The 26,082-nt window shown below is 43.2% G+C and overlaps 1 protein-coding gene across 1 annotated transcript in view; it reads left to right on the top strand.

The window, feature by feature from the left end:
• The first annotated feature begins 298 nt into the window (after positions 1-298).
• Positions 299-26,082, top strand: part of LOC138369647 (sperm acrosomal protein FSA-ACR.1-like) — an 89,709-nt gene continuing 63,925 nt past the window's right edge. The window contains exon 1 of the mRNA XM_069333072.1: positions 299-436. Within this exon, the coding sequence (XP_069189173.1) occupies positions 299-436 (138 nt within the window). The remainder of the gene's footprint in view (positions 437-26,082) is intronic.

Here is a 26,082-nt window from a genome sequence, read left to right on the forward strand (position 1 = left end):
GCAAATGCTTTTTAATATGGAGAGGTGTAAGACCCTGCATGTGGGACATATCAACACACACCACAACTACCTAATTAATAACAATTAATTACACTACAGCAGATTGATGAAGAAAAGGACCTTGGAGTCAAAAACCACCACTCACTGATAGTGGCACAGCAGGTAGCAGCAGAAGTAAAAAAGCTAACCAAACCCTTGGAATAATCAAACGTACCTTTGACATATTTAAAGAAAAGAAGGCAGTGATACAATTGTATAAATCTTTGGTACGCCCCCATCTGGATTACTGTATCCAAGCATGGAGACCACATCATCAGAAGGACATAGTTGCTCTGGAGAAAATGCAACACCGGGCAACAAAAATGATTCCAGAGTTAAGTCAACTCGCCTATCAGGAACGGTTGAGGGCCACAGGGCTAACAACACTGCAAATCAGGTATGACAAGGCGAACCTCATTGAAAGTTTTAAAATACTGAACTGTATGGAAGACGTTGATCCGGACAGTTTCTTCAAAAGGGAAGATGCAACTCAAACAAGGAGCAACGGTTTCAAGCTCAATATCCCACAATGTAGGACTGAGAACAGGAAATGCTTTTTCCTATACAGGGTTACAAACCCATGTAACCGCATACCCGCCGAAGCTGTAAATGCCCAAAAATTTTTAAATTTTAAAGTCTAACTGAAAATTATCATCAAGGCAAATAGGGGGGACCTTCGGCAAGCTGCCGGCTTCCTGTCCCCGTCGAGGCCACTAGTGTTAGTGGACATCAGGTAAATCAGGTATATCATGTTATTTTCAAGGTAACTAGAGATAGATATTAAATGAGTCAGGGTTTCGTGTTGTTGAGAAGTTCTTCAGAGAAAACGAGATTCAATATACTAACATATACTTGTGTAACTAAAGAGAATCCCGAGAAGAGTTCGGATGGAGCACCTTATATGACTTGTCACTATTTTGATTTTGCTGCTTATTTATTTTATTTTGTATTTTATTTATATATATATACAAGAAAGTACATTGGGTTTATATGCTGAAAGCTGATCCTAATATCTTGCCCGTTCATTGCGTTATTCATCGCTAATATTTCATTATAAAAAATCATAGTAACCGCCTGCATAACTGCAGTTAATAAGTAAGTAATTATCAGAAGAAGCCCTTCTGATAATTATCAGGCGCTTTATATATTATACCATAATATATAAAGCGCCCACGATCTCAATTATCTGTTACTCAGGAAACTTTGTGTTAAGAATGATGAAAAATTTGAACGTTTACCATCCTTCCTTCCTTCCGTCTTTACATCCTAGATCCCTGTACTCATATTCCCTTCTAAGTGCTATATAGTATTAGTGTGTTGAGCGCTTTCTCATCATAATTACCCTATCTTCATTTTGAACCTCGATGGCTGTCAAGCGGGAACTTTTAGGACGCTTTTAAAAACTTTTAGGTATAGTGGCCTTTTTTTGATAGATGCTTTTCTTAATGATTAACTAAGTTAAACTCATTTATCTAACTTTACTATGTAAACACATTCAAATTTCTTGGCCTTGAGGTCCCTGCACTGTATGGTCTTATTGTAAACATACTCTGTCGTCAGTATTACCTCAGGCTATGGTGCCAATGTCAGAATTGTTAAAATGATGTACCTTGCATTCATCAGATCCTTAGTAGATTATGCTGCACGTCTGCTTGCTTTAATGCATAAAAGAAAGCTTGGAGGGCTTGAAAATTTTCAGAACAAAGCCTTGAGAATTAATCTTGGGTGCCCTCATACCACAAAGATACTTAATTAATATGTTCATACAACTGATATGTTTGTCCTGCACACCGCCCCACATCCAGGGGGCAGCAGTGGATAGGTTACAATCACCTAGTTACTACCTACAGTTAGCAAACTGGGCATATTTGGCAAAAATTATTGTTAGCAGATCATTTTCAATGAAATATATATACACATCTTTGGAACATTGGTTTTAGAATTGCCTTTGAATTCACGTATCTTTTCGCACTCCATCACATAGTGACGGAGGGTGTGCAAATAATTTTATTGACACAGTTTACATTTGGTCAGGTCTACATCAGCAGAAAATGAGAATTCGCAGAGATACTTGTAACCGAGTCTAAGCCGAGCAGCAGTAACATCATGAAGTCTACTGATATTATTGGTCAGCAGACTTCAGATTTTATTGGTCAGATGATCCATAAATGTGTGGCATCTCTTGCATGATAGTATTAATAACACAGTAAGTTAATACCATCGCTAGCTAGAAATTAAACAGAAATTCATTATGGTAATAGATACCTGACCATAATATGTTATAAATATATATAGTCAATGTTATAATTCAACTAAGTTGCAACTTTTCACATCCACCCAGCGACCTGAGTCAAGACGACTGTCAACAATATATATGTCATATATATATATATATATATATATATATATATATATATATATATATATATATATATATATATATATATATATATATATATATATATATGTGTGTGTGTGTGTGTATATCACGAAAATAAACACGTGATTAAGAATGTGACAATGTCAGACCACGGAGGAAAAATGAAACAGGAATTTCCTTAAGTACTTTCGTATATTAAATACATCTTCAGAAGGACCTTCTGAAGATGTATTTAATATACGAAAGTACTTAAGGAAATTCCTGTTTCATTTTTCCTCCGTGGTCTGACATTGTCATATATATATATATATATATATATATATATATATATATATATATATATATATATATATATATATATATATATATATATATATATATATATATATATATTAAGCCAAGTTTTCCTGAATTATTATATTTTCTCTATTTTTTTTCTTATGAAATGATAAAGCTACCTATTTCATTACATACGAGGTAAATTTTTTTTATTGGAGTAAAAATTAACGTAGATATATGACCAAACCGAACCAACCCTACCTAACCTAACCTAACCTATCTTTATAGGTTAGGTTAGGTTAGGTAGCAGAAAAAGTTAGGTTAGGTAGGTTAGGTAGTCGAAAAACAATTAATTCATGAAAACTTGGCTTATTAGGCAAATCGGGCCTTGCATAGAAGTCTGAGAAGTGCGTTCTGGCTACTAGGTACGACATATATATATATATATATATATATATATATATATATATATATATATATATATATATATATATATATATATATATATATATATATATATATAACCTCTGAAGAGACAACTAACACAACACCTATACCCCCTATTAGACTATTTTACAGGAACTACTTTTCCATAGCTCATAAAACGGAGGAAAGGGTCCTGAAAGATATTGTTAATAGAAACGTTATCCCTACAGACAAAAATCAGAGGATACAACTGACGATTTACTATAAAACCAGAAAAACGGCCAGCCTACTCATGAGAAACTCTCCAGACACAAAGCAGAACGCTTTAAAAGAGACCAACGTCGTCTATGCCTTCAAATGCCCTCTTGGGGACTGTAAGCTGCAAAAAACCCAGTATATAGGCAAGACAACAACATCTCTTTCTAGGCATTTAACGATGCATAAGCAACACGGCTCCATTAAGGAACATATAATCTCTTCCCACAACCAAACCATCTCCAGAGAAATCCTAGTAAACAACACAGAAATCATCGATAAATACAGCGATAGCAGGCGGCTTGACGTCTGCGAGGCACTACACATCAAGAAGTCAACACCAGCAATCAACAGCCAATTAATGCACAACTATATTCTACCCACCTCAAGACTCCGCTCCAATATAGAAGCATCAAGAAATATGAACCAATAGGCTTTCTACAATCACTTCCATTCAATACCCATTGTTTTGTGTTCTGTCTTGTGTTTAGGAATTTAATACCCTATTAATACCACCTCACCCCATCCACCTCACTCAAATGTAGATATAAACAAATCGGAGATGTGTAAGTTCTATTCAGTTGTGTGTGTGTTAACTAAAGTCTTTGAAAATGTAAAAAGTTTTATGAAACGCGCTCATGTGTCGCGTCAGACTAGAAATAAAAATGAATTTTGGAGAACTGATTTTTTAATTACCACCAACAGTGAAAAGAAACGTACGAAAGATCGAGAAAATTCGTGTTAGAATTATTAATCTTACTTTTTCGGTCATATTTAATAATATATGTCTACAGGAAAGACTGCTACCAAAATATACTAATATTATATATATATATATATATATATATATATATATATATATATATATATATATATATATGCACAGACTACCCTATTCCAGTAGCTGAAGTTTATAACTTTTTAGACACTCAACCCACCAGGGGACTCGAACACTGGCCAACAAGGTGGCAGTTGCATGCTGTATCCACTACGCTATACTTCAAAGCCATAAGAGAGGTAGGAATTCTGGGGTATTTAACCAACCAGAATTCCAATCCTCTCCCAGGCGATGAGATAGTGTGGGACCTCGGATGCTCTTTCATCGGTTCCTGTTATATGGGAAAACTCAGTGCCAAATGCTTAATGCACAGACTACCCTATTCCAGTAGCTGAAGTTTATAACTTTTTAGACACTCAACCCACCAGGGGACTCGAACACTGGCCAACAAGGTGGCAGTTGCATGCTGTATCCACTACGCTATACTTCAAAGCCATAAGAGAGGTAGGAATTCTGGGGTATTTAACCAACCAGAATTCCAATCCTCTCCCAGGCGATGAGATAGTGTGGGACCTCGGATGCTCTTTCATCGGTTCCTGTTATATGGGAAAACTCAGTGCCAAATGCTTAATGCACAGACTACCCTATTCCAGTAGCTGAAGTTTATAACTTTTTACACACTCAACCCACCAGGGGACTCGAACACTGGCCAACAAGGTGGCAGTTGCATGCTGTATCCACTACGCTATACTTCAAAGCCATAAGAGAGGTAGGAATTCTGGGGTATTTAACCAACCAGAATTCCAATCCTCTCCCAGGCGATGAGATATTGTGGGACCTCGGATGCTCTTTCAACGGTTCCTGTTATATGGGAAAACTCAGTGCCAAATGCTTAATGCACAGACTACCCTATTCCAGTAGCTGAAGTTTATAACTTTTTAGACACTCAACCCACCAGGGGACTCGAACACTGGCCAACAAGGTGGCAGTTGCATGCTGTATCCACTACGCTATACTTCAAAGCCATAAGAGAGGTAGGAATTCTGGGGTATTTAACCAACCAGAATTCCAATCCTCTCCCAGGCGATGAGATAGTGTGGGACCTCGGATGCTCTTTCATCGGTTCCTGTTATATGGGAAAACTCAGTGCCAAATGCTTAATGCACAGACTACCCTATTCCAGTAGCTGAAGTTGGTTAAATACCCCAGAATTAAAATAAAATATTTTTTTATTATTCTGGTAAAATATTCTGGTTGGTTAAATACTCCAGAATTCCTACCTCTCTTATGGCTTTGAAGTATAGCGTAGTGGATACAGCATGCAACTGCCACCTTGTTGGCCAGTGTTCGAGTCCCCTGGTGGGTTGAGTGTCTAAAAAGTTATAAACTTCAGCTACTGGAATAGGGTAGTCTGTGCATTAAGCATTTGGCACTGAGTTTTCCCATATAACAGGAACCGATGAAAGAGCATCCGAGGTCCCACACTATCTCATCGCCTGGGAGAGGATTGGAATTCTGGTTGGTTAAATACCCCAGAATTCCTACCTCTCTTATGGCTTTGAAGTATAGCGTAGTGGATACAGCATGCAACTGCCACCTTGTTGGCCAGTGTTCGAGTCCCCTGGTGGGTTGAGTGTCTAAAAAGTTATAAACTTCAGCTACTGGAATAGGGTAGTCTGTGCATTAAGCATTTGGCACTGAGTTTTCCCATATAACAGGAACCGATGAAAGAGCATCCGAGGTCCCACACTATCTCATCGCCTGGGAGAGGATTGGAATTCTGGTTGGTTAAATACCCCAGAATTCCTACCTCTCTTATGGCTTTGAAGTATAGCGTAGTGGATACAGCATGCAACTGCCACCTTGTTGGCCAGTGTTCGAGTCCCCTGGTGGGTTGAGTGTCTAAAAAGTTATAAACTTCAGCTACTGGAATAGGGTAGTCTGTGCATTAAGCATTTGGCACTGAGTTTTCCTATATAACAGGAACCGATGAAAGAGCATCCGAGGTCCCACACTATCTCATCGCCTGGGAGAGGATTGGAATTCTGGTTGGTTAAATACCCCAGGATTCCTACCTCTCTTATGGCTTTGAAGTATAGCGTAGTGGATACAGCATGCAACTGCCACCTTGTTGGCCAGTGTTCGAGTCCCCTGGTGGGTTGAGTGTCTAAAAAGTTATAAACTTCAGCTACTGGAATAGGGTAGTCTGTGCATTAAGCATTTGGCACTGAGTTTTCCCATATAACAGGAACCGATGAAAGAGCATCCGAGGTCCCACACTATCTCATCGCCTGGGAGAGGATTGGAATTCTGGTTGGTTAAATACCCCAGAATTCCTACCTCTCTTATGGCTTTGAAGTATAGCGTAGTGGATACAGCATGCAACTGCCACCTTGTTGGCCAATGTTCGAGTCCCCTGGTGGGTTGAGTGTCTAAAAAGTTATAAACTTTAGCTACTGGAATAGGGTAGTCTGTGCATTAAGCATTTGGCACTGAGTTTTCCCATATAACAGGAAATGATGAAAGAGCTTCCGAGGTCCCACACTATCTCATCGCCTGGGAGAGGATTGGAATTCTGGTTGGTTAAATACCCCAGAATTCCTACCTCTCTTATGGCTTTGAAGTATAGCGTAGTGGATACAGCATGCAACTGCCACCTTGTTGGCCAGTGTTCGAGTCCCCTGGTGGGTTGAGTGTCTAAAAAGTTATAAACTTCAGCTACTGGAATAGGGTAGTCTGTGCATTAAGCATTTGGCACTGAGTTTTCCCATATAACAGGAACCGATGAAAGAGCATCCGAGGTCCCACACTATCTCATCGCCTGGGAGAGGATTGGAATTCTGGTTGGTTAAATACCCCAGAATTCCTACCTCTCTTATGGCTTTGAAGTATAGCGTAGTGGATACAGCATGCAACTGCCACCTTGTTGGCCAGTGTTCGAGTCCCCTGGTGGGTTGAGTGTCTAAAAAGTTATAAACTTCAGCTACTGGAATAGGGTAGTCTGTGCATTAAGCATTTGGCACTGAGTTTTCCCATATAACAGGAACCGATGAAAGAGCATCCGAGGTCCCACACTATCTCATCGCCTGGGAGAGGATTGGAATTCTGGTTGGTTAAATACCCCAGAATTCCTACCTCTCTTATGGCTTTGAAGTATAGCGTAGTGGATACAGCATGCAACTGCCACCTTGTTGGCCAGTGTTCGAGTCCCCTGGTGGGTTGAGTGTCTAAAAAGTTATAAACTTCAGCTACTGGAATAGGGTAGTCTGTGCATTAAGCATTTGGCACTGAGTTTTCCCATATAACAGGAACCGATGAAAGAGCATCCGAGGTCCCACACTATCTCATCGCCTGGGAGAGGATTGGAATTCTGGTTGGTTAAATACCCCAGAATTCCTACCTCTCTTATGGCTTTGAAGTATAGCGTAGTGGATACAGCATGCAACTGCCACCTTGTTGGCCAGTGTTCGAGTCCCCTGGTGGGTTGAGTGTCTAAAAAGTTATAAACTTCAGCTACTGGAATAGGGTAGTCTGTGCATTAAGCATTTGGCACTGAGTTTTCCCATATAACAGGAACCGATGAAAGAGCATCCGAGGTCCCACACTATCTCATCGCCTGGGAGAGGATTGGAATTCTGGTTGGTTAAATACCCCAGAATTCCTACCGCTCTTATGGCTTTGAAGTATAGCGTAGTGGATACAGCATGCAACTGCCACCTTGTTGGCCAGTGTTCGAGTCCCCTGGTGGGTTGAGTGTCTAAAAAGTTATAAACTTCAGCTACTGGAATAGGGTAGTCTGTGCATTAAGCATTTGGCACTGAGTTTTCCCATATAACAGGAACCGATGAAAGAGCATCCGAGGTCCCAAACTATCTCATCGCCTGGGAGAGGATTGGAATTCTTGTTGGTCAAATACCCCAGAATTCCTACCTCTCTTATGGCTTTGAAGTATAGCGTAGTGGATACAGCATGCAACTGCCACCTTGTTGGCCAGTGTTCGAGTCCCCTGGTGGGTTGAGTGTCTAAAAAGTTATAAACTTCAGCTACTGGAATAGGGTAGTCTGTGCATTAAGCATTTGGCACTGAGTTTTCCCATATAACAGGAACCGATGAAAGAGCATCCGCGGTCCCACACTATCTCATCGCCTGGGAGAGGATTGGAATTCTGGTTGGTTAAATACCCCAGAATTCCTACCTCTCTCATGGCTTTGAAGTATAGCGTAGTGGATACAGCATGCAACTGCCACCTTGTTGGCCAGTGTTCGAGTCCCCTGGTGGGTTGAGTGTCTAAAAAGTTATATATATATATATATATATATATATATATATATATATATATATATATATATATATATATATATATATGTCGTACCTAGTAGCCAGAACGCACTTTTCAGCCTACTATGCAAGGCCCAATTTGCCTAATAAGCCAAGTTTTCATGAATTAATTGTTTTTCGACTACCTAACCTACCTAACCTAACCTAACCTAACTTTTTCGGCTACCTAACCTAACCTAACCTTTAAAGATAGGTTAGGTTAGGTTAGGTTAGGTCATATATCTACGTTAATTTTATCTCCAACAAAAAAAAATGGACCTCATACATAATGAAATGGGTAGCTTTTTCATTTGATAAGAAAAAAATTAGAAAAAATATATTAATTCAGGAAAACTTGGCTTATTAGGCAAATCGGGCCTTGCATAGTAGGCCGAAAAGTGCATTCTGGCTACTAGGTACGACATATATATATATATATATATATATATATATATATATATATATATATATATATATATATATATATATGTCGTACCTAGTAGCCAGAACGCACTTCTCAGCCTACTATGCAAGGCCCGATTTGCCTAATAAGCCAAGTTTTCATGAATTAATTGTTTTTCGACTACCTAACCTACCTAACCTAACCTAACCTAACTTTTTCGGCTACCTAACCCAACCTAACCTATAAAGATAGGTTAGGTTAGGTTAGGTAGGGTTGGTTAGGTTCGGTCATATATCTACGTTAATTTTAACTCCAATAAAAAAAAATGACCTCATACATAATGAAGTGGGTAGCTTTATCATTTCATAAGAAAAATAATAGAGAAAATATATTAATTCCGGAAAACTTGTCTTATTAGGCAAATCGGGCCTTGCATAGTAGGCTGAGAAGTGCGTTCTGGCTACTAGGTACGACATATATATATATATATATATATATATATATATATATATATATATATATATGTCGTACCTAATAGCCAGAACGCACTTCTCAGCCTACTATTCAAGGCCCGATTTGCCTAATAAGCCAAGTTTTCATGAATTAATGTTTTTTCGTCTACCTAACCTACCTAACCTAACCTAACCTAGCTTTTTTTGGCTACCTAACCTAACCTTACCTATAAATATAGGTTAGGTTAGGTTAGGTAGGGTTGGTTAGGTTCGGTCATATATCTACGTTAATTTTAACTCCAATAACATAAAATTGACCTCATACATAGAGAAAAGGGTTGCTTTATCATTTCATAAGAAAAAAAAATATAGTAAATATATTAATTCAGGAAAACTTGGCTTATTAGGCAAATCGGGCCTTGAATAGTAGGCTGAGAAGTGAGTTCTGGCTACTAGGTACGACATATATATATATATATATATATATATATATATATATATATATATATATATATGTATATATATATATATATATATATATATATATATATATATATATATATATATATATATATATATATATATATATATATATATATATATATATATATATATGTCGTACCTACTAGCCAGAACGCACTTCTCAGCCTACTATGCAAGGCCCGATTTGCCTAATAAGCCAAGTTTTTCCTGATTTAATTTATTTTCTCTAATTTTTTCTTATGAAATGATAAAGCTACCCATTTCATTATGTATGAGGTCAATTTTTTTTTATTGGAGTTAAAATTAACGTTGATATATGACCGAACCTAACCAACCCTACCTAATCTAACCTAACCTATCTTTATAGGTTAGATTAGGTTAAGTAGCCGAAAAAGTTAGGTTAGGTTAGGTTAGGTAGGTTAGGTAGTCGAAAAACAATTAATTCATGAAAACTTGGCTTATTAGGCATATCGGGCCTTGCATAGTAGGCAGAGAAGTGCGTTCTGGCTAATAGGTACGACATATATATATATATATATATATATATATATATATATATATATATATATATATATATATATGTCGTACCTAGTAGCCAGAACTCACTTCTCAGCCTACTATTCAAGGCCCGATTTGCCTAATAAGCCAAGTTTTCCTGAATTAATATATTTACTATAATTTTTTTCTTATGAATGATAAAGCAACCCTTTTCTCTATGTATGAGGTCAATTTTTTTTTATTGGAGTTAAAATTAACGTAGATATATGACCGAACCTAACCAACCCTACCTAACCTAACCTAACCTATATTTATAGGTAAGGTTAGGTTAGGTAGCCAAAAAAAGCTAGGTTAGGTTAGGTTAGGTAGGTTAGGTAGACGAAAAAACATTAATTCATGAAAACTTGGCTTATTAGGCAAATCGGGCCTTGAATAGTAGGCTGAGAAGTGCGTTCTGGCTATTAGGTACGACATATATATATATATATATATATATATATATATATATATATATATATATATATATATATATATATGTATATATATATATATATATTATATATATATATATATATATATATATATATATATATATATATATATATATATATACAATATAGATATATATATATATTGTATATAAAATATACAATATATATATATATATATATATATATATATATATATATATATATATATTATATATATATATATTGTATATTTTGGTAGCAGTCTTTCCTGTAGACATATATTATTAAAAATGACCGAAAAAGTAAGATTAATAATTCTAACACGAATTTTCTCGATCTTTCTTACGTTTCTTTTCACTGTTGATGGTAATTCAAAGATCAATTCTCCAAAATTAATTTTTATTTCTAGTCTGACGCGACACTTGAGCGCGTTTCGTAAAACTTATTACATTTTCAAAGACTTTAGTTTACACAAACACACACAACTTTCAACTGAATAGAGCTTAAACACCTTTCGAGTTTTTATACCTACATTTGGGTGAAGTGACATGATACAATAGTTTTGGATGAGGTGAAAATAAACTTTTAACACAAGACAGAACACGAAACAATGAAACAGGTATTAAAAGTAGGTAACTGCAGAAGGCCTATTTTTATTGGCCCATATTTCTTGATGCTTCTATATTGGAGCGGAGACTTGAAGTGGGGGAGATTATAGTTGTGCATTAATTGGCTGTTGATTGCTAGTGTAGACTTCTTGATGTGTAGTGCCTCGCAGACGCCGAGCCGCCTGCTATCGCTGTATCTATCAATGATTTCTGTGTTGTTTGCTAAGATTTCTCTGGTGATGGTTTGGTTGTGGAAAGAGGCTATATGTTCCTTAATGGAGCCCTGTTGCTTATGCATCTTTAAACGCCTGGAAAGAGATGTTGTTGTCTTGCCTATATACTGAGTTTTTTGAGGCTTACAATCCCCAAGAGGTCATTTGAAGGTGTGAGGGAATCTAGATTCCCTCAGCTAGTTTTCCTAGTTTTTAGATTAGGCTAGTCGCTCTAGAAACTGAAGCTTTCAAACTAACATATACTTGTGGGGTGTTGAATGAAAGCTTATGTTAAGGACTGTCGGTTGGGACTGGTTAGAAGTCTGTGATTGCTCTGTAGAGAGAATTACAGAAATTTTTCTGTTTCTGTGAAATAGGATGAGGAGGATACTTGACTAAAACCGTTAGAGGTGGGGGGCAGAGTGGGGTGAACGTTGCTCCCCCCCCCCCCCCCAACATGTGAGACATCACGCCATTGTCTTTAGGCCTCCCCCTCCTTGTGACGTCACGGGACGCTCGAGGGTGAGTGAGGCTGTGATTGGAGTAGGCAAGTGTGCTCCAAGCCGAGTTTTGGCGCGAAGAGCTGTGATTGGGAGCAGCACGAGGGAGCCGTGCTGGCTTTGGGCTGATTGGTCAAGACAAAGTAAGGGAGGAGGTATGGGCATTTGAGTTTCCCACCCCGCCATAGAGTCTGTCTGAGCAGGGTAGCAGGTGGACTAGGACGTGATTGGGTGGAGGGGGGGGGGGGGGAGTTTTCCCCCTCCATCCCCGTTAATCGCGGACGTTACCATGTTGTCTAGCAGGGATGGCACTCCCGCCATCCCGGGTTGTGTCTAGGCCCAATTGGCGTGAATTGGGGCCAAGGATTTACGGAAGGAACAGTAAAACGCTAAAGAGACAGTTGACAGTGTTCACCAATGAGGCAGCTGGCAGAGCCTCATGGTGTAACAGGTGGTTTGAATAACCTGTCTATTGTTGTTGGACAATTAGCGGAAATCAGACAGGGCCTCCTAGGGTAATATTGGTAAGATCACAGGCCCCTGTGGGACTTTGAATTCCACCCTGTTGGTCCGCCCGGTGGTGACGCCGCCGGCCATTGTCACCCCAGTGTAGAGCAAGGCAGGCTCTGGTTTGCTGGAGTTGTTGGTGATTCCTCAACCACGTGTGTATGCCCGGGGGCCACCCCCAGGCCACCCCAGGCCACCCCAGGCCACCCGCACGGCCAAACCCCACCCTACCCCGTGCACCATCTCAGCCCGGGTAGGGTGCTATGACATCATGCGCTACCCGTGGCCACCCCCAGGCCACCCAGCCGCTTGGCCCGGCCACTCAGCTCGGCCTGGCCCGGCTTGGCTCGGCCCGCGCGCCGGCTACCACCCCCACCACCCCCTCAGCTCGGGATGGGCGCTGTGGGCCACGCGGTGGTCACATGCCTTGGCCACCTCCTTGGGCCACTTGGCCACTTTCCCGGGACAGCCTAGGGCCACATCTTGTCGACGCATGAGGAGCAAGCTAAGTGTTGACAGCTAGTGTGGTAATGACCTGGGAAATGAGTAAAAAAAAATAAGGAGAGAAAGACGTGAGTACTATTATCATTGTGTACAGTGTGATGAGTACCGGTGGAAATTCCCGGTAAGAGTTGTCTCAGAGCCTCGCCAGGCTAGAGAAGCAGCTGGGAGACAGTTGTTTGTAGCACCTCCAGGTGACTGGTAGGGCGGTACCTAGAGATAGATGTTATACACGGGACCACACTGTAGTATCATAATGTATATATGTGTAGACTGACTTGAGTATGTAACCGGTCAGTGTAGAGATTTACCATATAAGTGATCCAGCCTGTCGATTCTATATAATCGTTCAGACTGGATTAATGCCATAGAGTTCCGTAAAATTATAATCATTAGAGGTAGGCAGGCCAGGTGCAGGGATGTCAGTGGGTACCCCTGAGGTCTGTGTAGTTAGTTACATTTACCTGATGATATAATTTTCATTGATTATGTGAATGCCATTTCTATGTGTTCATTTGCATGTTTATGTACTATGTTGTGTGGTAAGTCAGTAGATGTGATCGCTGACTGATTGCCTAATGATGTCATTAGCATGTGGGGTATGCTGACGGCATCATTATGTTGCAGGTTTGTGCAGTGTTGTTATCAATTTATACGATATTATTGCCCTAGGAACTGTGTTGAGGGTTTAAGGGACCTCCAGGATTATTCAGGGGAATTCACAGTGCTTAATGAGAGCAGGCAATTGATGGGTTAATTGCCTTGCTTAGGTAAGTGTGTGCTCACAGTAGTCTTTTGCAACGGGTGCAAGATAAGGGGGGCAGTAATATTGGTATACTCTTGTATGTTGCACAACCATGTGTGATTATTGTGTGGGCACAGTAATTAACGAGTTGCAGTAGTCGCAAACGTATGTGGGCAGTGCATTTGTGATGTTGCATGCCATTGTAGTGTGACCTGTGTAACACTGGGGTTACTTTGTTTCTTTAAGTTGTGTTGAGGACTTAAGGATTCAGTGAGTTAATAATTGGGGAATTAACTGGATAAGGGGTGCACACTTATTGTGGAGTGAGTGAGAGCTGTTATGAGGGAGAACAGCGTTGAGCTTGAGTGAGATACGTCTCAAGAGCAATTAATTGTCCGTGTGACAACTAATTGACCACTCTAGCTAATTATGTAATTAGCTTCCTCATCATGAATTCACGTAGTGGGAGAGGATCTGTCAGAGTCTCTCAGTATTTGTGTTAACGTAATTTGCTCGAGACTAATTACCTTTCTGGGGTATAGCAATTAGTGGCTCAGGTTAATTAGTGGAGTAATTAACATTGGAGAGCTCCGATGACCCGGTAAAGCGAGGTCATGGAGCTAGCATAAATCGTTGTATTAATCATATCCTGTCTGAGGACAGTGGATTAGTGGCAAATCTTGTTAATTAGGGGTAATTAACTCCTTTTCCGTGAATTCACAGTGTTTGATAAGACATGCTTAGGCAGTGCGGAGTGAGACGTATTTATGGATGATTAATTTTCGGTCCTGGTGACAGTTAATTAATTGCTCAGAATTAATTAGGGAATTAATTAGGGTAATTATCATTCACTAGTAAATTTTTGACACAGACTGTTGAGAAGCTACCAAGTTAGGGTAGGCTTAGTTAACGTAACTCAATGGGGATGTAATTAGTGGTCCGTTTGACCTTAATTGAGAATTACTCACTGAATACTTGCAAGGAGTCAAGTGTGATGTAATATAAGTTTGAGTTATTGTTAACAAGAGAGACAAGTGTTAAAGATTAACGTAGGGTATCATCATGTTGTTGTCTAGTGTGAGACAATTGTTTGTGATTACCGTAGTACTTTGTTGCTGACTGCTGCGATCAGTCAATTAACGTAATTAATCACTTAAGGCAATTTCTTTTGGTTGTCGTCTGGTGACGAGAGTAGAGTAATCTAGGGATTTGTGGAGCTGTGTCCCAGAATTCCGCCTTGCCTATCTTTGTTACTGTTTACAACAAAGCAACTTCTTGTAGGGAGTTGCAAAGAGTGTTCAAACTGGGTTGTGATAGGGGGGGGGGGTCACTGTTGGACTACCCGCCTAGTTATGTGGGTCTCTCCTGGGGGGCGGGAGGACCCCTAAGTTTGTGATTATAGTAGCTGTCAGGGAAACCGAGACACTATTGATTGCATGCTTGTGTCTTCAGTGATATCCTTCATTTGTTCAGTTAGTTCATGTTGTCAGCCCGAAGTGTCAGCAAGATGGAGCCTGCTGTCACTTCTCGAGGGGCTGTTGAATAGCTGTGTTGCAAATGCCACTTGTTGGACAATAACGTAACCATTCGTTTGTGGTGTAACTTAGTCTGTGATATTTTTCTTTGATTTGCAATATTGCGTCATCAGTGGGCACACCTGTGTTCAGGTTAGTTCAGTATGCAGCCTCACAGCAAGGGTTGCTATATAGCTGTTTGTTATCGTGCCACTGGATGGACATTAACGTAACGTAAACTCGGTAATGTAGTAGTTAGTCTCTTGTTATTAATAAATTGTTATGTTATAGAAAACGGTCTTTGATGTCAACCCTTCAACCATATTATTCCACCATATTTCTGCATATTACGATTAATGTTGATTGTGATCTTGATATGACGGCTGTTCTTGGGAATTTGAATTCCAATTCATAGCGCCACATCAAATATAAATATTTAATTGTGAGAACCCGTCGGTTACCCTTTATTAGTTTTAACGTCCTGTTTAACTAGGAGGAGCCAGCGGCCTATTGTGGACAGGTTTTCACCCCTGGTGGTGGAGGCCTGGCGGTTTGCTCCCGCTTTTCCTTTTTTCTATTGGACTCATGCTTAACTGCCGTGAGCAGACTTTAAACTTGTAGTCCACCTCCTAAGGAGGTAGGCGTAGAAAAAAATCTCACAACTGGCGCCCAACGTGGGGCTATGCAACTTGGGTTCGAGCCCATGAAGTGCAGTCTTATTGATTTTTAAAGTAACATAAGATATCGTTGCAGAATATTGTGGAACAGTATTGTTGGAGGTATGTTTTGTGCACGGTTGTCACACTTAGGTACACACACACCACACACACTGTATGAAAGAGGTATTTCATGGTAGATATGGGGAAATCTGTCTGACTTTTTGGGGCTGTTAGCTAGTGGACATTGACACACTCACTGGTGAGGGGTGTCAGCTCAGCAGCAGGTGTCGTGGACACCCAGCCAGCGTGCAACAGTGGTTGCAAAGGTGCACTCAGGATCTGCCTGAGGTGCAAGACACCACCTACCTGAGGGTAGAAGAAGCTTCTAGATGTGACCTCAAGAGTGAGAAGTCTTATTGGACGACACTGTAGTTGTCAAGGGTGTCATAGGAGTGTAGTCGTTATTACACAGATGGATCTTAGTGGGAGGTCGCGCCACCAGCTTAGGATCCGAGTAGACTTCTTTAGAAAAGGGAGTATTTCATCTGCAGTTAGACAGGTGATGGAATTTCTTGCCAGAGTGGGGACTGTACAACCCCAGGAAGAATTCATGGTAGTCACTAGAGAGGTTGGGCGGAGGCTCCCGTTTGCAGAGGTGACAGCATGGCCGAGTTCGAGCCTGATGGGGAGAGCGCAGCCAGTCAGTGCTGGCTCAAGTGCAGATTGCAAGGTGGCAATCTCACGCAGGGAAGGGAAGCCAAACCCACCCTAGTGCACTTAACCCGGTGACAAGGTATGAAGGTAAAGATGCCTAGCTTGGCAGTTCTGAGAAAGACGATTCGATGGATGCATACATCGATCGCCTTTTGAAGAAAGGCTGCCAATGCAAGATGGCAAAGGTCATTTTGGGCTGGTGATTTTCCATGGTTCAGATCCCCAGCAGCATAATGATTTTGTTCTTTAAGGATTGCCTTGGTAAAAGGGTTATAGTAGATCTGCAGAGGGAATGCTGATCACATTCCAAGTTAGGTCCAGGGAGAAATGGACAAGAGAGTTTGACAGATGTCAAAAGTTTCGCTCGAGTCTTTGTTAGAGTAGCGAGACCTAGGAGAAGCAAGGGAGAAACCCCAAGCTCAGTAGGGTGAGCGTAGGTGCTTGTAGAAGAGGGTTTTCTCCCAGATAGTTCAGTCGGTAGAGCAAGACCGGCTGGTGTTGGGCAGTTGGACAGTGAGAGTGATCCTGTCAACTTGTTGCTATGTCAGGTGGAGAACTGACAGTAAGTCCTTTGTAGGCTGAGGGGAGTGTAGAAGTGCTTCACCGGTAAGGCCACACCACTGTGTTGCACATGTGTCCTGTATGACACAGACCGAGGATGGAAATGGGAGGATCAGTGATGGAAATGGTTGCGAGGTGTTGAACCGGCCAGGACCAGAGCTGGAGCCGAACATGTTGCCACTCCAAGGTCGGGCAGCACCACCAGGGTGATCCGGTGGTAGTGCACAGAGACTCTGAGACCAGGAATGTATAGGAAACAGAGTTTCACACTCCACACTTGTTTAGCTAGTACACCTGTTGGGCAGGTGTGTGCAGAAAAACTAGCTGGTGTTTTGAATGTATTTTCCTTGCAGGAAAATATATTCTTTAGTGGGAGGTTGTGTGAGGGAATCTAGATTCCCTCAGCTAGTTTTCCTAGTTTCTAGATTAGGCTAGTCGCTCTAGAAACTGAAGTTTTCATACTAACATATACTTGTGGGGTGTTGAATGAAAGCTTATGTTATGGACTATCATTTGTGACTGGTTCAGAAGTCTGTGATTGCTCTGTAGAGAGAATTACAGAAATTTTTCTGTTTCTGTGAAATAGGATGAGGAGGATGTACTTGACTAAAACCGTTAGAGGTGGGGGGCAGAGTGGGGTGAACGTTGCTCCCCCCCCCCCCACAACATGTGAGACATCACGCCATTGTCTTTAGGCCTCCCCCTCCTTGTGACGTCACGGGACGCTCGAGGGTGAGTGAGGCTGTGATTGGAGTAGGCAAGTGTGCTCCAAGCCGAGTTTTGGCACGAAGAGCTGTGATTGGGAGGCGGCACGAGGGAGCCGTGCCGGCTTTGGGCTGACTGGTCAAGACAAAGTAAGGGAGGAGGTATGGGCATTTGAGTTTCCCACCCCACCATAGAGTCCGTCTGAGCAGGTAGCAGGTGGACTAGGACTGTTTGGGTGGAGGGGAGGGGGGGAGTTTTTCCCCTCCATCCCCGTTAATCGCGGACGTTACCGTGTTGTCTAGCAGGGAATGGCACTCCCGCCATCCCAGGTTGTGTCTAGGCCCAATTGGCGTGAATTTTGGGCCAAGGATTTACGGAAGGAACAGTAAAAAGCTAAAGAGACAGTTGACAGTGTTCACCCATGAGGCAGCTGGCAGAGCCTCATGGTGTAACATGTGGTTTGAATAACCTGTCTATTGTTGTTGGACAATTAGCGGAAATTAGACAGGGCCTCCTAGGGTAATTGTGGTAAGATCACAGGCCCCTGTGGGACTTTGAATTCCACCCTGTTGGTCCGCCCGGTGGTGACGCCGCCGGCCATTGTCACCCCAGTGGTAGAGCAAGGCAGGCTCTGGTTTGCTGGAGTTTGTTGGTGATTCCTCAACCATGTGTGTATGCCCGGGGGCCACCCCCAGGCCACCCCAGGCCACCCGCGCGGCCAAACCCAACCCTACCCCGTGCACCAGCTCAGCCCGGGTAGGGTGGCTATGATGTCATGCGCTACCCGTGGCCACCCCCAGGCCACCCAGCCGCTTGGCCCGGCCACTCAGCTCGGCCCGGCCCGGCTTGGCTCGGCCCGCGAGCCGGCTACCACCCCCACCACCCCCTCAGCTCGGGAGGCGGCGCTGTAGGCCACGCGGTGGCCACATACCTTGGCCACCTCCTTGGGCCACTTGGCCACTTTTCCGGGACAGCCTAGGGCCACATCTTGTCAACGCATGAGGAGCAAGCTAAGTGTTGACAGCTAGTGTGGTAATGAACCTGGGAAATGAGTAAAAAAAATGAGAAAGACGTGAGTACTATTATCATTGTGTACAGTGTGATGAGTACCGGTGGAAATTCCTGGTAAGAGTTGTCTCAGAAGCCTCGCCAGGCTAGAGAAGCAGCTGGGAGACAGTTGTTTGTAGCACCTCTAGGTGACTGGTAGGGCGGTACCTAGAGATAGATGTTATACACGGGACCACACTGTAGTATCATAATGTATATATGTGTAGACTGACTTGAGTATGTAACCGGTCAGTGTAGAGATTTACCATATAAGTGATCCAGCCTGTCGATTCTATATAATCGTTTCAGACTGGATTAATGCCATAGAGTTCCGTAAAATTATAATCATTAGAGTAGGCAGGCCAGGTGCAGGGATGTCAGTGGGTACCCCTGAGGTCTGTGTAGTTAGTTACATTTACCTGATGATATAATTTTCATTGATTATGTGAATGCCATTTCTATGTGTTCATTTGCATGTTTATGTACTATGTTGTGTGGTAAGTCAGTAGATGTGATTGCTGACTGATTGCCTAATGATGTCATTAGCATGTGGGGTATGCTGACGGCATCATTATGTTGCAGGTTTGTGCAGTGTTGTTATCAGTTTATACGATATTATTGCCCTAGGAACTGTGTTGAGGGTTTAAGGGACCTCCAGGATTATTCAGGGGAATTCACAGTGCTTAATGAGAGCAGGCAATTGATGGGTTAATTGCCTTGCTTAGGTAAGTGTGTGCTCACAGTAGTCTTTTGAAACGGGTGCAAGATAAGGGGGGGCAGTAATATTGGTATACTCTTGTGTGTTGCACAACCATGTGTCATTATTGTGTGGGCACAGTAATTAACGAGTTGCAGTAGTCGCAAACGTATGTGGGCAGTGCATTTGTGATGTTGCATGCCATTGTAGTGTGACCTATGTACACTGGGGTTACTTTGTTTCTTTAAATTGTGTTGAGGACTTAAGGATTCAGTGAGTTAATAATTGGGGAATTAACTGGATAAGGGGTGCACACTTATTGTGGAGTGAGTGAGAGCTGTTATGAGAGAGAACAGCGTTGAGCTTGAGTGAGATACGTCTCGGGAGCAATTAATTGTCCGTGTGACAACTAATTGACCACTCTAGCTAATTATGTAATTAGCTTTCTCATCATGAATTCACGTAGTGGGAGAGGATCTGTCAGAGTCTGTCAGTATTTGTGTTAACGTAATTTGCTCGAGACTAATTACCTTTCTGGGGTATAGCAATTAGTGGCTCAGGTTAATTAGTGGAGTAATTAACATTGGAGAGCTCCGATGACCCGGCAACGCGAGGTCATGGAGCTAGCATAAATCGTTGTATTAATCATATCCTGTCTGAGGACAGTGGATTAGTGGCACATCTTGTTAATTAGGGGTAATTAACTCCTTTCCCGTGAATTCACAGTGTTTGATGAGACCTGCTTAGGCAGTGCGGAGTGAGACGTATTTATGGATGATTAATTATCGGTCCTGGTGACAGTTAATTAATTGCTCAGAATTAATTAGGGAATTAATTAGGGTAATTATCACTCACTAGTAAATTTTTGACACAGACTGTTGAGAAGCTACCAAGTTAGGGTAGGCTTAGTTAACGTAACTCAATGGGGATGTAATTAGTGGTCCGTTTAACCTTAATTGAGAATTACTCACTGAATACTTGCAAGGAGTCAAGTGTGATGTAATATAAGTTTGAGTTATTGTTAACAAGAGAGACAAGTGTTAAAGATTAACGTAGGGTATCATCATGTTGTTGTCTAGTGTGAGACAATTGTTTGTGATTACCGTAGTACTTTGTTGCTGACTGCTGCGATCAATCAATTAACGTAATTAATCACTTAAGGCAATTTCTTTTGGTTGTCGTCTGGTGACGAGAGTAGAGCAATCTAGGGATTTGTGGAGCTGTGTCCCAGAATCCCGCCTTGCCTGTCTTTGTAACTGTTTACAACAGGGCAACTTCTTGTAAGGAGTTGCAAAGAGTGTTCACACTGGGTTATGATTGGTGGGGGGGGGGGGTCACTGTTGGACTACCCGCCTAGTTACGTGGGTCTCTCCTGGGGGCGGGAGGACCCCTACGTTTGTGATTATAGTTGCTGTCAGGGAAACCGAGACTATTGATTGCATGCTTGTGTCTTCAGTGGATATCCTTCATTTGTTCAGTTAGTTCATGTTGTCAGCCCGAAGTGTCAGCAAGATGGAGACTGCTGTCACTTCTCGAGGGGCTGTTGAATAGCTGTGTTGCAAATGCCACTTGTTGGACAATAACGTAACCATTCGCTGTGATGTAACTTAGTCTGTGATATTTTTCTTTGATTTGCAATATTGCGTCATCAGTGGGCACACCTGTGTTTAGGTTAGTTCAGTATGCAGCCTCACAGCAAGGGTTGCTATTTAGCTGTTTGTTATCGTGCCACTGGATGGACATTTTTTATTTTTTTTATTTTAATTTTACATGCAAGCATGCGTATAATGTACAATAAAAACAGAACAAATATAACATAGAACAAAAGTACAAAGCACACATATGTACAATGACAAAGGAACAAATCAAGAGAAGACCAGCCAGAAGGGCTGACCACAAAACAAAAATGCATATACAAACATAATACAAACATAAACACAGCGTAATACAAGCATAAGGGAAACAGAGAGGCGAGAAACATACAAAACAAGTCTAACACCTCAAACACATAATGCACACATAACAAAGAGCACACGCCAACAGCCTGAAGGGCACACAATATGACAAACAAGCGCACACGACAACCATACAAGAAAACCCACAATACAAACCGGAGCACGCAGGAACCGGGAAACAATACCCACCCCACCCACTCACATACAAACCCCACAACCAGGCAACACAAAATACATAGAAATCACTTGCGAGGAACCTCGTGAGAAATGTACTTCTCCGGGAAAAGATCACGAGGATATTTCGCCTTGTAAGCTTCCCAGACTAGATCTTCAAGGTCGGTAGGGTTTTTGATCCCCTGCTCTCGAGCGGGTATCATAAACTCGGGAACATCTATATCTGGCAGCATCGGCCAACGCCTAAGGTCACTGACGCAAGTCGCAAAACGAGGCTGCGGAGCGCCAACCACGCCCTTCGAGGAAGCAGACACCGGAGAAGCGGACGAGGGTCGCCGAGCCTGCCACGCCTTCGCCATCGGAGCAGGTGCCGGACGCTGAGACGATAGCACCTCCACGGATACTGCAGGAGACACGGAAGGGACTGCAGGAAACGGAAGAGGCGGCAAGACCGCTGCCGAGGAAACGGGTAACGAGGAAGGGGCCACAGAACATCCAGAGCGAGCATCCTTTCTCAACATCACCACCAGGCCACCCCGCTCACCACCAACTACAGCAGGGGAAACCACCGCCCACGAAGAACCGGAGCCATCCGACGCAGACAACGCACCTGAAGCAGGACCCTCGGACACCGGACCAGAAGTTGAGGCCGAAACGCCGGCACCGGCATCCTCAGGCAAGTGTACCTCCGCCACTACCGTAGTGTGCACCACATCCGGAGCCACTCCACCGTCAACGGAAGGACGACACTCGTCGAATTCGCCAACTGCAGCCCACGCAGAAGAACGCCGGGAACGCTTAGGCTCGGGCCGCACATCATCAGACCCGGAGGCAGACTCAGCGACCCGCGCAGCACCAACCGAGCGAACCGACGCACGCCGCAGCACGGCAGCCTCCTCAACCACACGGGGCACCAGGCCAGGCACAGGAGGGAATGCCGGATCCACCTCAGCTCCCAGCACAGCCGGGACAGACACAGCAGAGGAAGAACTGGAAGACGAGGGGTCCGAGCAAACGGCAGTCGGAAGAGGCTCAGGGACACCAGCCGGAGCAGCCGGAGCACTAGGCGAGGACCCAACCACCGGAGGAGATGCGGCAACAACAGGGGGCGCAACAGGCGGAGCAACAGCTGCTACAGAGGGCACCTCCTCAGCCGAAGAGACGTCCATACCCACCGAATCATCCCCCATAGGAAGGGGCGGAAAATCCTCCTCACTGAAGAGATGCACCGGTGCAACAGGAGGCGCAGAACAGTCAGCAGCCTGATGGCCCAAAAGACCACAACGATAACACGTTCGCGGCTGACGGGCGTAAAACACCCAAACGTTGTACCCCATAAGGCGCACAGAGGACGGAATATCCGCCCGGAGTCTCATGCCCAGGGTGCGAATGTTAGACCTCACACCCTTAAGAGGACTAGAAGACACCACGTTCACTCTCACACTAACAACTGCGCCAAACCGGCCGAAATACCGCCGTAGCAGAGCCTCTGGAAACTCCAAGGGAGCCCCATGCACACTGATGTAAGTAAGTGCACCACTTCTATCCGAGAGGGTGACAGTGGCCGCACCATCCGGCAGGGGCAGTGTCCGCCCCTCGTATCGCCGGAGAAAATCGCGATACGCCACCTCCTCTGCAAACTTCACAATTGCCCTACGGGCCGTAACCAACTCGACCCCATAAATCGCAAACACAAGGACAGAAAGCATTTCACAAGCCAGGGCAATCTCCGGGTAACCAGCCCGCCAGAGAACTCTAGTCCCACAGACTGAGCCCGGACGACAGGGGGTAGAGGGACTCCCATCGTAACGCCACGTCAGCACAGGCGAGCAGAGACACACCCGCCCCCAACCGGCCGAAACGGGCAAACAACACCAACTGCTGGAGCGCCGATTCAACACGTCCGCCCCGTACCGAAGCTAGGGCCAGACTCCTGTTTGTTATCGTGCCACTGGATGGACATTAACGTAACGTAAACTCGGTAATGTAGTAGTTAGTCTCTTGTTATTAATAAATTGTTATGTTATAGAAAACGGTCTTTGATGTCAACCCTTCAACCATATTATTCCACCATATTTCTGCATATTACGATTAAATGTTGATTGTGATCTTGATATGACGGCTGTTCTTGGGAATTCGAATTCCAATTCATAGCGCCACATCAAATATAAATATTTAATTGTGAGAACCCGTCGGTTACCCTTTATTAGTTTTAACGTCCTGTTTAACTAGGAGGAGCCAGCGGCCTATTGTGGACAGGTTTTCACCCCTGGTGGTGGAGGCCTGGCGGTTTGCTCCCGCTTTTCCTTTTTCTATTGGACCAATGCTTAACTGCCGTGAGCAGACTTTAAACTTGTAGTCCACCTCCGAAGGGAGGTAGGCGTAGAAAAAAATCTCACAGAAGGCATAGACGACGTTGGTCTCTTTTAAAATGTTCTGCTCTGTGTCTGGAGAGTTTCTCATGAGTAGGCTGGCAGTTTTTTTGGTTTTATAGTAAATTGTCAGTTGTATCTTCTGATTTTTGTCTGTAGGGATAACGTTTCTACTGACAATATCTTTCAGGACCCTTTCCTCCGTTTTATGGGCTGTGGAAAAGAAGTTCCTGTAAAATAGTCTAATAGGTGGTATAGGTGTTGTGTTAGTTGTCTCTTCAGAGGTTGCAAGCGTTTCCCTTTCCTTCTTATGATGTCTTCCACGAAACCATTGGAGAAGCCGTTGTTGACTAGGACCTGCCTTACCCTACAGAGTTCTTCGTCGACTTGCTTCCATTCTAAGATGTGGCTGAGGGCACGGTCGACATAAGCGTTAACAACACTCCTCTTGTACCTGTCCGGGCAGTCACTGTTGGCATTCAGGCACATTCCTATGTTTGTTTCCTTAGTGTAGACTGCAGTGTGGAAAACTCCGCTCCTTTCTATGACTGTTACATCTAGAAAGGGCAGCTTCCCATCCTTCTCCATTTCGTAAGTGAAACGCAACACAGAATTCCGCTCAAATGCCTCCTTCAGCTCCTGCAGATGTCTGACATCAGGTACCTGTGTAAAAATGTCGTCAACATACCTGCAGTATATGGCCGGTTTCAAGTTCATGTCGACTAAGACTTTTTGCTCGATGGTACCCATGTAGAAGTTTGCAAACAGGACACCTAGGGGAGAACCCATGGCGACCCCATCTACTTGCTTATACATGTGTCCATCCGGGCTCAAGAAGGGTGCCTCTTTAGTACAAGCTTGGAGTAGTTTCCTTAGACTGTTTTCTGGTATGTCAAGCGGGCTTATGTCGACCGTACCCTCAGCCACAGCTCAGAATGGAAGCAAGTCGACGAAGAACTCTGTAGGGTAAGGCAGGTCCTAGTCAACAACGGCTTCTCCAATGGTTTCGTGGAAGACATCATAAGAAGGAAAGTGGAAGGAAAGTCTCGTCGCCAAGGCAGCTGCAAGAACAGTTAGCTAAGCAGCGGTCAACATGCTGAAGCCAAAACAGCTCGGGTTCAGCATTCCACAAGGGTGTGAGGCGGCAGCCCATGCAGCTCGAGCCTTCATCGCCAACATCACAGACGAAAAGGCCCTTATCAAGCTAGATTTAAAAAATGCCTTCAATTTGGTGCGGAGGGATGCTGTACTCCGTGCGGTTCATAGTCATTTCCCTTCCCTCTACCCTTTTGTACATTCATGCTACAGTATGGATCTTAAGCTACTTTTTGGCGAACATGAAATTGACTCGCGAGAAGGCGTCCAACAGGGTGACCCCCTTTCTCCTCTCCTTTTCTGCTTAGTCATCAAACAAGTCACAGAGGTCCTGTCCAGCGAGCTTAACATCTGGTTCTTGGATGATGGTACCCTAGCTGGTTCCCAAGACTCCCTCCTGGAGGACATCAGAAAAATCCAGGAGCAAGGTGCAGTTTTAGCCCTCACCCTGAACCCTTCTAAATGTGAAATAATATGTTCCAACCAGGGCATCGTAGAGAGAATAGAGGGTCTTCTGCCAAATATCCATAAAACTAAACCTGAAGACAGCACACTCCTAGGAGCTCCCCTGGGGTTGAAAGCCATCGATGAGGTCCTTGATAAGAAAATCGCCGACCTTAAGAGGATGGATGGGAGGATTGAGGATATTGATGCTCATGATGCACTCTACCTCATCACCAGATGTCTGTCCCTCCCCAGGTTAACCTACTTTCTGAGGTGTTCACCATCTTACAGT

The sequence above is a fragment of the Procambarus clarkii genome, chromosome 29 (assembly GCF_040958095.1).
Source record: "Procambarus clarkii isolate CNS0578487 chromosome 29, FALCON_Pclarkii_2.0, whole genome shotgun sequence".
Lineage (NCBI taxonomy): Eukaryota > Metazoa > Arthropoda > Malacostraca > Decapoda > Cambaridae > Procambarus > Procambarus clarkii.